We start from the raw sequence: 18,974 nt of genomic DNA, 5'->3' as shown, positions 1-18,974 counted from the left end.
CGTCACCATCACAAGAGTACCAATTACAAATGTTGTTAGGTGTTTTCTGTCATTAGTGCAGCTTTCTTTGTCAAGTAAATCGTGACGAACCATTTAAAACTAGGTTATTATTCCAATAATATTGGTTTCTATTTATTAAAAAAATGTTATAGCTGAGTTAAACGATTCACATGTAGCGAAATTTGAACCCACAATCTAAGTTGATAACTGAATCCAAGAAATTAATTAATTAATTAATTATTTACTTATGTCCTAAAAGCTATATATATATATATATCTGTGACATATTTTATGTATTTTTCAGCTGCTAGGGTAGTTTTTTTTTTGGTTAAGCAAATTGTACCTAACCATTTTCAATTATTTTATCAATAATATCGGCTTCTGTTTATTAAAAAAAAAAAAAAATATATATATATATATATATATATATACACTATAGCTAAGTTAAACTTGAACCCACAATCTACTTGATAAATAGTCCAAGAAATTAATTAACTATTTATATCCTGCAAGCCGAAAATTGGATTTGACTTGCTACTAACCATGCAATGAAAGGGAAAGATCCATCAAGATCAACAGTGGATAAGGTGAATGAAGAAATCATCACAAAAATTTGGACAGATAAGCAGCAAAATCAAATTTCTCTTCCAAAAAGTCCACCCTGCCCTGCCCATGCTCTAAGGCACCCATTTTTCAAACTTCCATGATAATACACACTGATCACAGTTCATAACCACATTGCCTACCCTTCCCATTCTTCTTTTAACAACTCCCTCCAAAAATTTCCAGGACCAAACCAGACCCGCCGGAACACATCATCCGCCCGGCTTTCCACCGGCACCGGTCACTGAAACATGCCCGACAGCCCCTTTTGCTGTTGCTTCAATGGCCAGAAATCTGACGACGAGCCTGCCGACCGTGATCCTGTCCTTCTGGTGTCCGGCATTGCTGGCTCCATTCTTCACTCTAAGAAGAAGAACTTCTTCGGGTTCGAGAGCCGTGTCTGGGTCCGTTTACTTCTAGCTGATTTTGAGTTCAGGAAGGAGATTTGGTCCCTTTACAATCCTGAAACCGGTAATAATTCTTTTACTATTTTTTAAAAATTTTTGGTGGGATTTCATATTCAATGAACATGGCTTTTGTTCTTAAAGTTCTGATTCTGAAACTTTTGCCTCTGTTTTTTCTTACTCGGGATGATGTTTTTACAGGCTATGTAGAATCTTTGGATGATAGTATTGAAATAGTCGTGCCGGAAGATGATTATGGGCTGTATGCTATTGATATTTTGGACCCTGCACTGGTAAGATTTTCCAAGTTATGGTCGCCTAAGTTGCTTGATTTGAAGGTATTCGTTGCTTGTTTTCAGAACTAAGATTCAGCTATGCTTTATTAACCTGCCTAAAATTGGATATAGCACAATGGCTAAGGTTCTTTTAATGCTAACTGAGTTGGTATGCTCAAGTAAGTTACTTGACTCCGGAATCGAATATAGCCAACGGTTAAGAACCTTTTTACTGGCTTGGGAACGAGGGTTTAATTCTCGCTGTCTCTGTTCCTTTTTCAGCTCCCTTTCCAAAATATTTTAAAAGGAAAATTTGATCAATTTAGTAATGTTTGTATGTCTTAACAATATTCATATAGTGCTCACTTTGCTTGAAGACTTTTATATTTGTGAGAAAAAGAAAAAAAAAAAAGAAGAAAGATGCTTAAGTGTATTAGTAAAGGAGCTTTTTGGTAGTGCATATGCCTACCTAGAATGCCAGAAAATCAGTATTGGGTCTGATTTCTTTAACCTGGATCATCGAATAGGAAAAAAAGTTTAAAAATTAGTTCTCTTATAGTAAAGTTCCTCTGGATATACAAGAGGACAAAGTGTGGTTTTGCAAAATTATGTGCAAGTTCATTAGGTTAAAACTTATAGTAGTTGTTACCACATTTTAATCATCCTTCCCCAAAATTATTATGAGTAAATGGTAATGAGCTATTGAACTTGGGTAATTCTCGCTGTCACTGTTCCTTTTCATTCATGATTGATTGCCTTTACCGAGTAGTCCAATATAATATGTTACTTGTGTATGTAACTCATATGCAGTTGCTTTACTGTTGCAGTGGGTGAAGATTCTACATTTGACTGAGGTATACCATTTTCATGATATGATTGATATGCTTGTTGAATGTGGGTATAAGAAGGGAACTACGTTGTTTGGCCATGGATACGACTTCCGACAAAGCAATAGGTATCTTTTGTCAGCAAGTGGAAGTTTCAGTTGTCATAAAACGAAGATTGTAAAAGTGTTTTTCAGTTATCTGAGTACTGTAATCAGCCAATTCCAAGATCTTCTGTTTTCAGTTTTCAATTTGTTCTTTTAAAGCTATGTGAATTCTTGCTAAATGCTTCCTTATGTTGTATATTGCAGAATTGACAAGGCAATGGATGGCCTCAAAGCTAAGCTAGAAACTGCTTATGAAGCTTCAGGAGGAAGAAAAGTCAATTTAATTTCACACTCAATGGGTGGATTGCTTGTGACATGTTTCATGTATCTTCATAATGATGTATGTAAAGCTTCCTGGTGTGCTTATTAGCGTAGAGGTTCATTATTTACCTGTCGAATCATAACTTGCATGGAGTGCATGAAAAGATAGCTATCTGTCTAATCCTACACATTAGACAAGAAAAAACTTATATTTCTTCATATGCATTTTTTGCAGCTACAAGAGTGAAAGGGTGTGGAGATATGAATGTTTTATTTCTGTTTTGGTCCACTTTCTTGGATTTCCCTCTTGAACATCATTGTTTTCACATAAAAACCTCGCAATGAAAGGGTGTGGATATATGAATGTTGTCAACGATCTCTTTTTTGTAATCTTTCCTCGAATAAAAAATATAATGGTGCATGCAGTTCGAGTTATCTTAATGTTTACCTGTTCTTCTTTTAACCACTTATGAACCCTTTACTAGGTCCGGATGTTAAATAGTATATCCCATTGTTGTGAATTTACAAAGTATAGCTAGAAAATCAATAAATAATATATAGAATATTGGTGCTAGTCGTACTGGATAACCATGGGGAGTCTTAGCATCATTAGTATCAAATCTGATGTTGGAGCTTTCAAGCTGACATAATAATGCTGACAGGATTGTAAATTTTGAGATTGGGACAGACCAAGCACTCTCAGAAAGAGGTCTATATGACCAATTGATAACTTTAATCAATTTTCAGCGGTTATCAAAGTAAGCATGTATAAAACATGTAAATCTTGTAGTTAGAATGTAATATATGGTTGGCCAGATTAGGAAGACAAAAATGTTAACTGCATACTTCTTGAAAGTTTGGACTTTCTTCAATATTGTTTTAGTTTCGATACCCTTGAAGTTTCTTTTGTTGCATTACTTTGGCTATCATTTTTGGGAAATATGGCTGTCATACATCTAGGGGGAAGGTTTGTGCCAACTTTCAAGAAAAAAGGATAAAGCTGGTTAAAATCCCTGCGGTGAGACCAGGTTAATTTATCATCTGTAAGGACATACAATAGATTTTGTTTGAAGGAAAAAATGAAATGGCCTTTAATGCCAGAACCCTTGAAAATCTCCTAAATGAGATGTTATAGAAACTTGTGGATCATGAATATTCAGTACAAAATTTAATTTCCTGTAATATATCAATTATATCAGTCTTTTGGCCTATTAATGGTAAATCTGCATTCATATCCTGTCTGCTTATGGAATCTGCTCATATGTATCATGTAGGTGTTTACGAAGTATGTTAATAAGTGGATTACCATTGCAACCCCTTTTCAAGGTGATTTTTTTTACTCTGCTTTTAGGCTTGCTAACTTGCCATATTGCAATTATTTGTCCCTTTCCGATGCTTGTCCTACATTTCTTATGACTGGATTTCAAGAGCAATGCCTAGTAAAACCAAACACATCTAGGAATTCAGGTTGAGAAATGGATTAATTGTTTGCTACTTTTTTCTGGTTTCTTTGAGTTCTGCCCTTGATCTTCATTTACTATCAGCTTACTCCAAATTGTAAGATTGAAGCTCAAGAGGATAATTGCTTTGTTTTCTTGATGTTCAGAGTTTGGATTCCACGGTATATACTTGCAACTACAAGGTCTCTGAAATATTTGGAATTTGTGTATCTAGGATAATCAATTCACATTTCTTCACTCTAATTGTCACTGATATTAGAGATGGATCTGAACATTTACTCCATAACCCGGAAATATGTAGATCAACTTAACATGTTCTATGGTCTGAATACTATTCAATTTAACTATCTTTTTTTTTTGGGGCTCTCAAGTCTGCTTGAATACTTACTCTAAAACATGATAAATAGGTGCACCTGGCTGCGTCAATGATTCTCTGTTAACTGGATTGCAGTTTGTTGATGGTTTTAAAAGCTTCTTTTTTGTATCGAGATGGTCGATGCATCAATTGGTAATTTACCTTCCTGGTCTCAAGTCTTCTCCATTAGCACAAGATTTTTAACAACCTCTAAATATTAATAGCTAGACCGGCTAATTTTGCAATTACATCTTTGCCGAAATGTTTTACATTAAACCAATAAATTTGCTGTAAATAAACATCTCCTGATTGAGTTGACATTTCCTGATAATGTTTGGCTACAAGTGTCTGGTTCCCATTTATATGTAAATTAGAAAAGTTTCTGTCATATATAGGTAGTGGAGTGCCCTTCAATCTATGAGATGTTACCAAACCCATGGTTCAAGTGGAAAAAGCAACCTGAAATTCTGGTTTGGCGATCAAAATCAGAAGAAGGTGGGGAAACTTCAGTAGTTCTGGAATCCTATGGTCCAACTGACAGTATGACTCTTTTTGAGGAAGCGTTGAAGCATAATGAGGTAGTTTCATTTGACTTCATTTACCTGCAACAAATTAAATTCTCCTAGATTTAATTTTTTCCCCTTTTTTCCTTAAGTTTCTCGTTTATGTTATTTAGCTTGGAGTTAATTGAAGCTGGAGTCAGAAATAAATAATATAATCTATGTACTGACTAAAAATGTTTTCCAGATCAAAATTGATTGATCTGATGATGAAGAAGAGTCACATTACAAGCTAATTTAGCGTAAAATACTCTGCACAACAAGATTCATGTCATCAGGACGTTCATCAAACTTTCTTGACTCTAGATTTGACAGAATAGGAATAAAATCTTTAAAGAAAGAAAAAACTGTTTTATTTATAAATACAACATGTATTAACAAAACCTGATAAGAGGTGGTAAGACTTAAAAATGGCATGGCATTATAAGACAATTTCATTATTCTATGTCATTCAGATATAACATATAACCACTAAATAGTGTCATTTTTTTTTACCAGCTTTTGGCAAGTAAGCATATTGAGATGGTGCATCGGTTTAAAGTTAAACACACATGCGACAACATAAAATTTACCAAGATTTTGATCTTGTTGATATTTGCAATTGGTAATTTACTTAACTAGTCTTTCATTTTGCCCAACTTCAAAGACTTTTTCATACTACTTGATATCATTTACAACTTGAATTAAGGACTAAGGCTTGTGCTTTGACTCTCTTAAGAGAAATTCTGAGAGTTGGACAATCTGTTGAGGGATCAGGAAACTTGATTGTTTCTTCTCAACCTCTTTTCTGCTTTATTGTCTCCCTTCTTCTCTTATACTTGATCCTTACTAATGCTGCACCAAATTAGTCCTGAAAGCCCATTCTATATATGCAATTCCTTCCATGATCTTCTACTTGAGATTATTTACCAACTTTATCTCCTAAACAATAATGTCTTTAATCTGTTATATGATTTCTCATATAGGATGTTGTTGTAGGATTGTTTGATATACCAATAGATTGTGTTAAAACTCTTTGCTTTTGCCCTAATTTATGTCAATAAAGTAGATTTGTTAGTTCAAAACTAGTAGGTCCAACATCATTCAAAGACACGCAATCATACTCGTGCCTCTTAGCTGGTTATCTTTCTGAGGCAAAATTTTGGTTTTATAACTGGCGCCTTGATATTGTATGCTAGATTTTACTATTCTATTGAAGTATTCTCTTCTGGAATTGCAAATGATGTTCCATTTCCTAAGTGCTGTTGATGTAGTGATCTGCCAGCCTGGTTGTCATTTTCCTGGCGGTTGTAGTGCCCACTAGTAGAAAGAAACTTTTTTTTTCCCAGTATAATAATTGAACTATACTTATCCTCGAATGGTTTGTGACCTTTGGCACTTGCACTTAGAGCTCATCTATGTGTTTGCTGGCTTAGCAACCTATGAATCATTTACAGAATTCTGTGTTTGACATTGCAGCTTGATTATGGAGGCAAGAAATTTGCTCTACCTTTCAACTTTTCCATTCTTAAATGGGCTAATGGTACTCGCCAAATTCTCAATAGTGCTCAACTTCCAAAAGGCATTGCTTTCTACAATATCTATGGGATATCTAATGACACGCCTCTTGATGTTTGGTATGTGATTCATAGCATCTTCTTTTCCAGTATATGAGTAAGATTTTAAAAGATGGAAACTGTTATTTTTTCTTCTTGCTGATAGTTAATGTCAGACTTTTATGATTTGCAATGCTGACACCAATAAAGATAAATCTATGGGGTTTGGCTTAGAGCAATTTTCATTTTTGTTTTGAGGGAGACGGGGAGGGATTGCGTTCAATATTGCATTCAGGGAAAGAAGAGCGCTGTGAATTGAGCCCATGATGATGAGTTTTATGGATGGTGCCTTTACTGAGGCTACAGTTTTACTCTCTACTCTAGCCTACTTCATCATGTTTATATTTCTACCCGCAGATTACTTCTTTACGTGCTAGAGTAAATATAGACTGGATAGATTCCTAATATTTTGATGGTGATATTTCCCACAAATATCTGTTCCATTAGCAGAAATTCTGTTTAAAGCTATTAGCTAGATTGTGTCTGTTCCTTGCAATTTGGTATATGCATTCTGCTTCTCTTTTAATGCTACATATCCAAATTACACCTTACTTAGATAGTCATTTATCTGGGAAGAATGAATTTCCAGGTCATCCAAGTAGTTGTAGAATATGCAGAAGTACGAGTGAGTTCTATGGATTTAGATATTCTTTCAAAAAAATAGCTTGTATTGAACTTATCGTCTGCTGGGCCAATCAAAGAGTAAATGCATCTTTTTCCTAAGATTTCTACATTCTATCAAACTATTGGGATCTCATTAGATTAGTAATTCTGTATCAATGTAATCACTAATATCCACCAGACTAACTTTTAATGCTATTAGTAGGACTTGTCTTTGTAAATCCACATTTCTTTACCTATTTACTTGTAACAATAGCAACATGAATTAAATGTAATGGATTTTGTTTATTCATTAATTCAAAAACCGCGAAGAGTAAATAGAAAAGTTAGTTGCACTAATAGAATAGCACACTTTCTGATCCATGATGTTAGATTTTATGTGTTTGCGCAGACAGTGCACTGCTTCTGGTAGTTACCAGCATTTTTTAATGTGCTCCTATCCTTACTGTATCTAAAGGATTTCCTAGAATGAAGAAAATCAAAACTTCAACGTTGTTATGCAATTAAGAAAACTTTGAAAATTGACATGAAATTCATGTTCTCTGACAGCTATTTTATCAACTCTCTCTTGAGAATTTTCAATTTCCAAAATTAAATTCTCAATGGTGTTGTGCACTACAAAAATTTGAAAATAAGTTGAAATTTTATATGAGAAAGTTTGTGTATTAATATGTCACCTAAGCCCAATAAGCTTGTATTAGCTTGCGTAAAATTCTTTAGCATACCAGATAGCAGTATTAAGATAATTCCTCATGCCACATGCTTGATTAGTCTGAAATTCTAAATGAGATTACTTTTAATCAACCTTAGTTGTTCCAATAGGAGAACATCTCTACCTCAGAATTCTGCTGTTGTCCATCCTCCTCACCAAAAATTAGTGTCACTCTTTCTGAGAAAACAGGTTTTATAGGACTTCACTATTAGATTTTGACCGATATTCTTTTCCAGTTGTTGCATGCATCTCACAGCAAGATCAGCTTGAGAAATTGAAAATTCTCTGCAATAAGTATGTTGCCTAGAACACTCCAAAGTGAAAAATGAAATTCAACTTTTAGCTAGAGAAACTAAAAGCAATGGGGATGCAAATTTGTGACATCCAAGCCTCCCTCAGATACTGATCTCCTCCCAACTGATCCGATGCTTACGGGAATCTTCAGATACACTTCAAAAGAGATTGCAAAAATTTGCCCTAAATCGAAAGAAGTGGCGGTGTGTGCAAAGAGGTATGGGTTGCAAATATGTTTGAATAACATTAAACGACCTCAGGGAAAAACTTATGTTCCAAACTCGGATCTTGCCAAAACCATAATATTAGGAAGCTGAACCAAACAAAAACAAATCTGCATTTCTAAGGAAGCAGCAGAAAGTTGAAAGAACTTTTCTTCGAATTGGTGCTATATCATTAGGCTAATATATCATTCATCTGAAGTTTCTCAAGTTAGATGTGAGATCTGTCTGCAAAAGATACCAGCATGTTTTAGAATCCCATCCTCTGTGCTTAAGTATAATTCCATGCTAGGCTTTTAAATCTTATGTTGTAAAATGCAAACTTCATTTGTTACACCAGAATAAATATTTTCATTATTTTTTGGTTAAAATTAGATAATCTTCATGATGATGAATCATGGCAAAAAGTTCATGGAATTCCATATTTCTGAGACTTATATTGATGAATTTCTTGTGCACATTTGTTTGCATCCTATTGCAGCTATGGTACACAAGATTCTCCAATTGAGGAAATGTCTGAGATATGCCACACATTAGTAAGTGCATCAACAATTTGCTGTGCTGTCTCTTGATAGTCTTTTTTTTTTTGAGGGAAATGTCTCTTGATAGTCTGATGCTCAGATTTTGTACCGTTTCTGCACCTTTCTCCAAATCTTAATATAATTGTCGCATAGGCTTATAAAACCTGTAATTTTTCTATGATTTAAAGTATAAGAAAGATAAGAAGAAGGGGGAAAAAAAAAAGAAAACTTGTATCTTATATCCTTGAAATTCAGGTTTAGCCTTTGTGGTTAACTGGTTTCTTTAATTTATTTTCACTGAGAAAGAGTACCTTTGACCTCCTCCCCCAGGGTTCATCATCACCATAGGCTTAACTTTCATTTTTGGGCCATTAAGTTCATGAAATATGACTTATTTTCTTTCTGCTTCATACTGTTTCTTTATGAATATGTATATACTTATTTTACATGCCTGTTCAGCCTCAGTACTCGTATGTGGATGGCGATGGAACTGTCCCAGCGGAATCAGCGAAGGTACGAATTTTTAACTCTTCTATTGATACTTTAAGATCCTGAATTGGACACGGAGATATCCAAGAATCCATGTTTGTGTGCATGCGTTCCTCATTGTAGTTTAATCAGTTATTAAACCTCGGAAGGCTTAAATTTAACCTAGGTGGGATATGCTGACCTATAGACATAAAGCACATGGAGCTTGAATGTCAAAAACTAATTATGATCCACCTTTAAAGGAAACTGCAGTTTATACGAGTAATCTTCTGAATATTAACCATGGGTAGGATCAGTAAAACTTAATTTAAGTAAAGATGTGGAAATAGTGCTGGCTAACTTAGTTAAGCATGCACAGATCACACAAATGCAGTATAGGAGGAACTGAAAGAAAGGAACACCTAGAAAACTTGAAGCTAGTGAACAGTCCTCCATCATCATTATGATTGGAAAAGTAATTTATGAATTCTGGTATGAGAAAACTAGTCTATCCTTCATAAACTTAAACTGGACACGCACTTGATTCATCACTGTTCATATGACCACTGCCAATTGACAAACATGTTTCCAAAAATGAGCATAAATACAAAGCTAAACACATTCCTGCTGCCCCTTTCTTGTCTGACAGAGATAAGCCCTTAATAATTGAATCATATTCAAGTAAAGATTTCCAATTAGAGAACTTTGGCAGTTCAAAGATTTGCTTCCTTGGCCAGGGGAAGAAGTAGGTGAGACTAAAGAAGAATTATAAAAAAAGAAGTCAAAATGTTTAGGTAACAGAAGCCAAAATGTTAATCTCAAACTGAAACTGAAGATCTCGATGATAAGGTAATTAATCGGTTTTTCCTGAATTACCAACATAAACACTAACAATTATAAGAAAATGAATGTAAATAACTGGATAGGAGAAAGAGAACAATGCAATCTATTGGTTAGTAGTTCCACCAGAGGTACCTCTAACAAACAGTCCTGAAATTTTGGCATTTTACCTTACCTCTCCCCATATAACTGCTCCATATTAGAAGACCACAGATGCTGAAATTTCTGCTAATCGTTGACACAACACAGAGATGATAACTGTCAATAATGATTTGGGGTTTTTTTTGTGGGGGGGGGGGGGGATGGGGGGGTGGGGCGGGGAAGGGGAAGGGTGGAGGAGGTGAATTTTGAGCTAATCTCCACGTTTTACAATTCTGCAAATGACATCGCATAGGAAGGTCCTGAATTAAGAAGAAGAGTATTACAGGAACCAAATTCCACATCTCATCCTGTGGATTTATTTTCCTTATATCAGAGGCAATATAAAGCGACGGCTAAATTGCAGAACAACATTCTAGCCAGTATTTATGCCTGAGGGATATTATATGCATGACTAAATTGCCAACATGATCAAGCAATATATACTTCCATGCTACAGTCAAAGAAGGCTTTGTTAGGTTAGTAAACTTAGCTCTTGTTTTTGTAATACTTAGTGGTAGTCACGATGATTTGTGTCTCTGAATATGTCCTAGGTTTAGTGGAATTGACCCTTTTGGTTGATAATTAATCAGAAGCAGCTGGCTCACCCAAGTATATTGTGCGTCTAGTGAGACAGCATACAAGCATTTCTTGATTTCTCTATAAAATATTAATTCCTTTAATTTCTGCAGCTCATTACTTTTGTGTGTTGGGCACTCTTATCTGCTTCTCTAAACACAAACTTTGTACATCCTGCAGGCAGACAATTTTGAAGCAGTGGAAAGAGTAGGAGTAGCTTCAAGTCACCGGGCATTATTAAGAGATGAAAAGGTATTCGAACTTGTCAAAAAATGGTTAGGAGTAACAGAACAGGTCAAATCACATCCTAAGAAGACATCTAAAGTGATGGATGTTTATCAAAGTGAATGTTAGTATAAAGATCTATTTGTTCCACAATAAAGTGCGACTATCCTGTATGTAGATTACTGTTTCATTTCCTCTTACATCGGATAGCATAGTCTGGAATTCAACTGGGTTTTACAAGTTGAATGCATATGAACTAGAATTTAGAGTACAGAATAGGTGGTGCTTTGGATGAATGTACATGGACGAGTTGTATCCTGCAAATAAATCTAAGAAAGTTTCAAGTAATACTTTTGCCAAAAAGTAACTCGTGTTATTTTCCATCTGTCTTGTAATGTTCCATTCCTCCCATGCCCCAAAAGAGAAAAAAAAAAAAAAAAAAAAACAACAAAACAGAAAAAACGAAAGAAAAACAAATAAAAATGTCCAGGTAGCAATTCAAAAAAGTTTGAAAAGAATGCAGATGGCTAATAAATCTGCCTTAGCTAGCATCTTATGGATGTTCTTTTCAAGAAACGAGACAGTAGGAATTTCCCACAAATTAATAAATTTTTGTGCTTTTTATAAGCACATTTTTCAATCACCTTTTTTATTATACATATGTTAAATCATTACACTACGCATTTTTCTACGAAAACTCCTAAAAATTGCAATTCAAACAGCTTCTTACATTGCATTGGTTAGTGACCAATACAGTGTAAAGTATATGAGCTTAATTACAGTCTCAACCATTCTCAACTCTAAATGATATTGCTGACGCCCAATTCCATTTTGGCCACAAAAACCACAGACTAACTAAGACCAGTCTAGCCTAAAAGCATACTGGTGTGCAAAACTGACTTGTGCTCATGGCAACCTCTAAGGAAGGACCTTAGAGCTCAATAAACAAAAGTAAGAAAGGCATGAAAAACTCACTCACAAAGTTAAGAAAATACAACTTTTCCATTTTTTTTGGTTGTTTAATTTGTCTCTACATCTCTCTTACTTCTTCATTTACTCCCCCCCCCCTCTCCAAAGCAAAAAACAAAATGGGATTGGGAGGTCTGAAAGTCCAAGTCAAAGGGTTTGAATCCCAAGTTAGCATAGTATCCACTCAACCCTCAAGGGTTGGATTATTACAACACAAACCGAGAGAGAGAGAGAGAGAGAGAGAGAGAGAGCAGAGAATGAGCATTCCAAGGCCTTTGTTAGCTTATGAGATGATTCGATATTGTGAGAGAATACATTTTGATCACAGATACGCATGCATGGGGCTATGCTCCTTTTTATTTCTTTTGCATTTCTCCTTTATAGTTAAAAAAACATCGAAATCCCACTCTCTGCTAGCTAAGCTCGGGGCTGGTTTTTCATTCATCTCATGCAAACCCTAGTTTTTTGCTCATGACGACCACCATTCTCTCTGACATTATTAGACTCTCAGAGCTGAGATATGCAATCGCACCTATATTCCCACACACCCATTTGTTTGTAGAATACTAGCTATATATGTACAGCTTCAAGTATACTACTAGCTACTTGTGATATTGCTTGATGCATGTAATTTCTCTTCCATGTATACATGATTTAACCAATCATTGATGTTTCTCATGAGTCATGAGTAGCTTTCCTCATTATTATTATTATTATTATTATTTTGGTACGTCTTAAACTCGGAATAAAATTTCATTTTGTAGAAGAGTTATTATTGTTTCTAAACAACACCAATACCGTAAAGCTTAGATGAATAGAGATACATGAAGAACGTACAATGTTAATCGCATTCATTTCGGTCATTGTTATTCACACTCCTCTTCAACATTTTTTGTCGCTTATTAAACGACACATATTGAAGAGGAAAAAAAAAAAAGGACAGTGAGAGGAGTGTAAAATAATTTTTGAATTGCTATTAACATTTCTTTTTGTATATATGATGATGAGTTACCACACTCATTGAATATGTGCCTATCCCTACTTCCCCCCCCCCCCCCCCCACCAAAAAAAAAAAAAAACTGAAAGTTGGTACCTCTATACTTTAACATCATGAAATTCAATAGGACTGACTAGCCGGTGCAAGAAACTCGTACGCATTACAACATTTTTTTCCACATGAGATATACAATACAACTAGTAGATGGCATGCGTAACCCCTTCACTTTTGTTTTTGACCTCTCAGCTCTTTGATTAATAAAGTTGATGGTACCTCGATCTCTACTTTAACAACAATCTTTTCTTCTTGGAATTCCCTTTGCTATGGCAATTTTTGCATGTAAGACCGTGCAAAAGGGAATTGGCAAGAAAAAAAAAAAAAGATTATACTACAAGTTAATTAAATACTAGTAGTATGTACTAGTAGTTAAAGAAAGGGTAGTACTTATATTTCCACTTACAAAAGGTAATTTTTTTCCAAGAAGGCACGGGTGCTCCGCCGATTTCTCCAAAGCAATCCCAGTTCCCACCATTGTTGCCTTCCTCTTCCTCTGTCTCTTTCCTTTTGAATTCCGTGTGTCTGTGTGATCTGTAAATAATTATTGTCAAAGTACATATTCTGGTCTTACTACCAGAGAAGAGATCAGTCTCCCCACATCGCTTCCCGTGCGACACATGACCTCAAGTGATGCTTCTTGTACTCTTATCAATATATATATATATATATATATATATAGTAATTGCTAGTAAGTAACTATATATGAACGTGCAATCACAAACAACTAATTTGTATAATTAAGGGTTCATCAAGTTATTAATTTGTTCCCATGCACAACAAATTAATTGTGTGATTAATTTGATCAAGGGCGCCCGCGCGGTTTGATAATTCAACTTAAAGCCGAAAATTAATAATAATATCAAGCTCAAGGTTTGGCAGAATAATGAACTAATTAAAGGCTTTAATCTTAATCATACCAGGTATTCAATCTTTTATGGCTAGACCCTTTAAATCCTATCTGCAGGGACAGGAATGAGGTCAAAATATTTCTCCTCCTTGTTTAGAGTACGTAATTAAGTGCAGAGACTGTTTGTTGTTTCCTCCAGTTTTCATTCTCTGGAGAGAAGGCCGGCGTGGCAAAAAACCCAAGTACTGAAAATCTGAAACTGTTTTCATTCTGTCAAATTTTTGTTCGTTCATTATAAATAAAGTTTGCTACTAATTCTTTAAACTGGTTTATTAAAGTTAATGCAACTCCACCTCGAAGGAATTCTGATCTTCGGGATTGGCCACTATCGTTTTAATCATCAACTTCAAGCTTTATCAAATGTTTTTGCAAGAGATTAAGAAGGAATTTGATCTTTTGATAAATTCACTGCACTAACCCCCACCAAGTTAAGTGTCTTCATTCATATATTGTTCCAGAGGTCGAAGAACAAGCCTCTCTAATCTAATGCATGAAACGAACCTGCCTAGCTAGGATTAATTATTCCGTCATTTGCTCCCGCTTGTTACCCGGACCATTGTCTTTCTAACTTTTTTTTTTTTTTTTTACCATACCAATTTCATAACGAAATCACTTCTTTGTATCCCCCCCCCCCCCCCTCCCTCCATTTTAACTACAAGAACAAAAAAAAAAGAGAGGATTTCTATGCAGTGGATCAGTTCATGTATATAGGCTTTTAGTTTCCTGCTTGTCTTCTAACCTTTCAGTAATTCACACCCCCCATTCAATCTTATCCTGATCAGCCTCAATTTTAACTACATTCCTCATTTTTGTTTGTTTGGGTTAATCTTGTATATATATATGCTAACCGTATATATACCATTTCACTTCGTTTCAACTTGAATTTCGATTTTTACGCTAGTATATATATTGTCATTGTATATAAGATTAGCTAGTTCCTTTTATTTCGGATACTTCATTCATTTCTTGATAATGCTTATCTGGCTAGCTGGATTTCAGATTCACAGGAATATGCAAATAGGAACAAATTGCATCCTGGTGCATGGAATCTGTACATATTATTATTTGCTTCAATCAATCAACACTTTCTTTCTGGGCAATAAATTAAGGACCATGCATGCATGAACATGGTCAATAATAATAATATGTTATGCCCCAATATTAATTCCTCATTCAACTAACAAAATTCATTAATAACTCCATATCCACAAAATTAATTAACATGTACACTTAAAAAGAATATCTATTAAACTGAGCCCTGAGTTCATGATAGAAAGCATCCATAACTTAATTGTCTTATCTACCAGTCCAAGTCAAGGCATCGATCATGCAACACAATTAGCCTTAGAAAATTAATGCAATGCAATACATCAAAGCGCTAGCTAGCTAAGTGAAGTGCTTATAATTAAGGGTAAAAGAAAATTGAGAGCACACATTAATATAACAAATTAGTTATTTAATTGTAAACACCAAAAAAAAAAAAATAGTTAACAAATTAATTAATGTGTTCGATCTGGCATTTTTCTGGTTGGAGCTATTGCTCATGCATGGAAACCCATTTTTCTCTGTACAACACTTTCTTCCTTCTGGGCTACCTACCTACTCGATCATATATATATATATATGTATGTATAATTTGTAGCAGCAGCTTCTTTCTCCAAATACGTACACATGCAGCACAAGTGCCTGCTTCATTCATTCATTCATTCATACTTTATCACTTATTATGGTCCTCCTGATCACTCCAAATGCACATGCCAGAAGAAGAGAAGGAAGAAGAATTATTCAAGGGTCGTGGAAAGAATTCTTGCAAATTAAAACACGTGGCGTTATATTTTTATGGGTACAAATCCTAATTAAACTGGTTCACACGTGGCATTGGTCAATATTAGAAAACCTAGATACTTGGTCAATTATGGACTATGTGAACTGTGTGAAGATCCAACTCAACTGATACATATATGTATCTGTGGCAGGCAGGGTAGGTGAATCATTAGGGTCATTTGTGTGTACGTAGTAGTATATCTCTTGAAGCAAGAATAGATCCAAACCAAAAGGGTATGATGCTAGCTAGAGCTAGCAATATTAAGGAGCTAGCAATATATAGGATTAATCTTCTAATGCATTGATAGTGTATACACTTTTACCATTAGATGCGTGACACATAATTTGAATTTAGATGTGAAACTCAATTTTCGTAAATGTATCGTATATCTAATCGTGAATGATAGTGTATGCACCGTCAGTCAGTATGTATAAAATTTACTTATATATATATATATATATATATATATATATATATATATATATATGTATATAATTGTGGTAATAGGGTCAAAAGTCAAGAATTCTCTCCTCCTCTTTCTCACTCAATGACAAACAAAATACTACAAGAAAAGAGGAGAGGGCAAATGTTGGGTTGGGGCATGCATGATTATGCTGAGATTACCGAGAGCATTTATTTTCACAGTGGGGAGGCAGGCAGGCAGGCAGGCAGGCTGGCTGGCTTTTAATAATAATAAATAATAATAATATATGAAGAAAAACCTAATAGGGTTGGCCATGTGTATGTTTTACCGTCTTTTGATTCCCTTCTTGACGGTCAAACTTTCCAGTGAGTTTTTGCACCCTTCAAGATACATTCAGCATATACAAATATATACACAATACACAGATGCCTCTCTCTCTCTCTCTCTCTCTCTCCCCCCTCCTTTCTGCAACATTACTCCGTAAACCATTCACACTTGCCACCACCATATCCGTCTTTGCTTCCCTGCATTTGCAATCTTGAACACCATTACTATGTAATGTGAGCATTATTTATTTCTTTTTCTTGATATATATATGGATGGATGCTCGGTGATTTATCAACAAGTCCTAATTTTGGTTTTCAAAGATTTTGGAATTTAACCTCACAGGCTAGAATAGTTGTCATGTGGTATAGCTATTCATTTATTTATCTAGAATAAAAAGACCACAACTTTGTACTAATTGTAGTATTAATTACTTAGTACTCCCATAAAGATAAAGAGTAGTGTAAACATGATGTATTCACTCGTGGTCATCAGTCAAATCTCAAGCATGGTTTTTAGTTCCAGTTAGAGACCTTTTGATGGCCAAAAAACAGGTGAATTCACTGACAAAACTTTTGATTACTTTTGACTTTGAAAATTGCTGTAACCCTTCATGCACTAATTCATTAAGTTCCCATAGGCGCCGACTTTAAGATATAAGGACGGAGATAGATAAAATCAAACATGAATAGATCCTTTGCTAATTCATACTAGTAGTTAGGGCATGATCATCGTATAATAATCAACTGTGTTTGGAGCACTTAATCATTCTCCAAAATTGGTTGTACTATTTATATTTTCAACTCATTATTTGTCATGGCCTAATTCTTTTTTATACATTTGACTTTGATACTTGAATTTAAGACCTTATAATCTTAGAAACGACTTTATTTATTACCGCTAAACTTTAGTTTATTAGTCGCCATAAACTAGTCAGGGACTTGACTAGTTTTCACAAATATATATCTATATATCTTTGTAGAGAAAAAAAAATATGGAGATGGATGGGAGAGTGGACATTGGTGTTATAAAAGAGTTTTTGGCTATAACAAATAAAGATTTAAAAAAAAAAAGGAGAAAAGCTTTTGCATAGTGAATATGTAGTAGCTTGGATATAAAGATTTCCATCCAATCTGTCCCAAAATCTTGAGAATGAAATAAACCCCCCCCCCCCCCACCCCCTAAGACCCGGAAGACAAGGGTTAGTGTCCTCGTACAGGGGCACAAACAGCAAACCTATCTCTCCATTAAACGCATTAATTAATTAATTTTTTCATCTTCTCTTGTCTTTTCAATTAAGCTCATGACATACATAAAGTCGTATACTCTCCTGTATATGAAGCTAGGAGGATCCTCCCTCTCAATCAACTTTGCCTACAGTGAAAAGCAAGTGTCAGTCATGCATGAACGAATTATTGTTGTTGCGTTACATACAGAGTAGACAATGAGAGCTCTAGCTCTTTTGGACGCACACGCTCGGGGAGAGAGAAACAATACTTAATCAAATCACCATCCAAATATTCATTAGTATTATTCACTAACATGAAGCAAGGCAAAAGCCAAGTAAAGAGAACAAGAAAGGAAAAGAAAGGGAGTACTAGTACTAGTTGCAGTACAGGTAGTCCCCCGTTTGTAGCGGGGGAGCAGTTTGATGATTAGGATTGTAAGATAATAGTAGAATATAAGAGAATGGATGGATGGAATGTGAAGAAGTTATGGGTTCTTGAAGGCCGCCTGAGCCTGAGGGGTCTGTGGGGGGTAGCGAAATCTAAGCAGGAGAGACTAGTAAAGGAGTGTGAGATGAGCAGGAGGGATGATAATGAATGGAAGGGGGGAAAGAGGGTGTTGGGGTTGGTTAAGGGTTGTGGCAGAGGAGAGCAGATATCTGACACTGATATGACTTATTTCCAACTGGGCATATGATCAATTATGAATGGAATAAATTCCAGCCCATGAATAAATGGGTGTGGACTGTTGGGGGGTTTTTACTGAATTAAGAGTTTTTCTTCACACTTTTTGTCAGACTCATCAGATTTTATATCTTCCTTTTCTCAGGTGTCTTTATCTACAATGTCTATACATCAACATTGAGACTCTTTCTTTCACGTATCATGAATGTTTGGAGAACTTCAAGAAAGGAGAGAATGTTGTTGGTAAATTTATAGGAGCAACTATTACCCTCATCAAACGAGCAAATAACTGTGTAATATTTTCTCTTAGCAAAGAGACTTGACTTATCACGACTCATATACTTCTCTAAACTGCGTAATATTTCTCTTTAAAAAGTTGGTTCGAAATCAGTGTAATCTATTTCCTTAACAAAAAAGATGATAAATTACGTTAAAATGGTGTTAAAAGGTCTAGTCCCTAAATATGCAATGTAAGAAATACTCTACTTTAAGCAACGG

At 35.0% G+C, this 18,974-nt stretch overlaps 1 protein-coding gene across 3 annotated transcripts; it reads left to right on the top strand.

The window, feature by feature from the left end:
* The first annotated feature begins 582 nt into the window (after positions 1 to 582).
* LOC113707935 (phospholipase A(1) LCAT3) lies at positions 583 to 11,411 on the top strand. 3 transcript variants are annotated; one of them, XM_027230340.2, is made up of 11 exons: positions 583 to 1,074; positions 1,209 to 1,300; positions 2,110 to 2,237; positions 2,418 to 2,553; positions 3,749 to 3,800; positions 4,342 to 4,442; positions 4,685 to 4,867; positions 6,308 to 6,465; positions 8,774 to 8,828; positions 9,273 to 9,326; positions 10,597 to 11,089. In XM_027230340.2, exons 1-11 carry the CDS (start codon positions 855 to 857, stop codon positions 10,654 to 10,656), a joined length of 1,239 nt encoding a protein of 412 aa, XP_027086141.2. In that variant the 5' UTR covers positions 583 to 854; the 3' UTR covers positions 10,657 to 11,089. The 3 variants fall into 3 exon arrangements, with proteins under 3 accessions (XP_027086141.2, XP_071920973.1, XP_027086140.2); XM_027230339.2 differs by having other exon boundaries at positions 595 to 1,074; positions 11,019 to 11,411; XM_072064872.1 differs by lacking the exons at positions 3,749 to 3,800; positions 4,342 to 4,442 and having other exon boundaries at positions 594 to 1,074; positions 11,019 to 11,411.
* Positions 11,412 to 18,974: the final 7,563 nt, after the last annotated feature.

The sequence above is a fragment of the Coffea arabica genome, chromosome 9c (assembly GCF_036785885.1).
Source record: "Coffea arabica cultivar ET-39 chromosome 9c, Coffea Arabica ET-39 HiFi, whole genome shotgun sequence".
In the NCBI taxonomy this organism is placed as follows: domain Eukaryota; kingdom Viridiplantae; phylum Streptophyta; class Magnoliopsida; order Gentianales; family Rubiaceae; genus Coffea; species Coffea arabica.
The sequence above is the reverse complement of the archived record's forward strand: the minus strand, read 5'-3'. Positions and strand labels throughout refer to the sequence as shown.

What these genes read in the sequence shown, in the direction of transcription:
- LOC113707935 (XM_027230339.2), top strand. Translation starts at nt 855, where the DNA reads ATGCCCGACAGCCCCTTTTGCTGTTGCTTCAATGGCCAGAAATCTGAC. An exon ending in CCTTTACAATCCTGAAACCG is followed by an intron (nt 1,075 to 1,208) that starts GTAATAATTCTT and finishes ATGTTTTTACAG; the next exon opens with GCTATGTAGAATCTTTGGAT. An exon ending in TCATGTATCTTCATAATGAT is followed by an intron (nt 2,554 to 3,748) that starts GTATGTAAAGCT and finishes TGTATCATGTAG; the next exon opens with GTGTTTACGAAGTATGTTAA.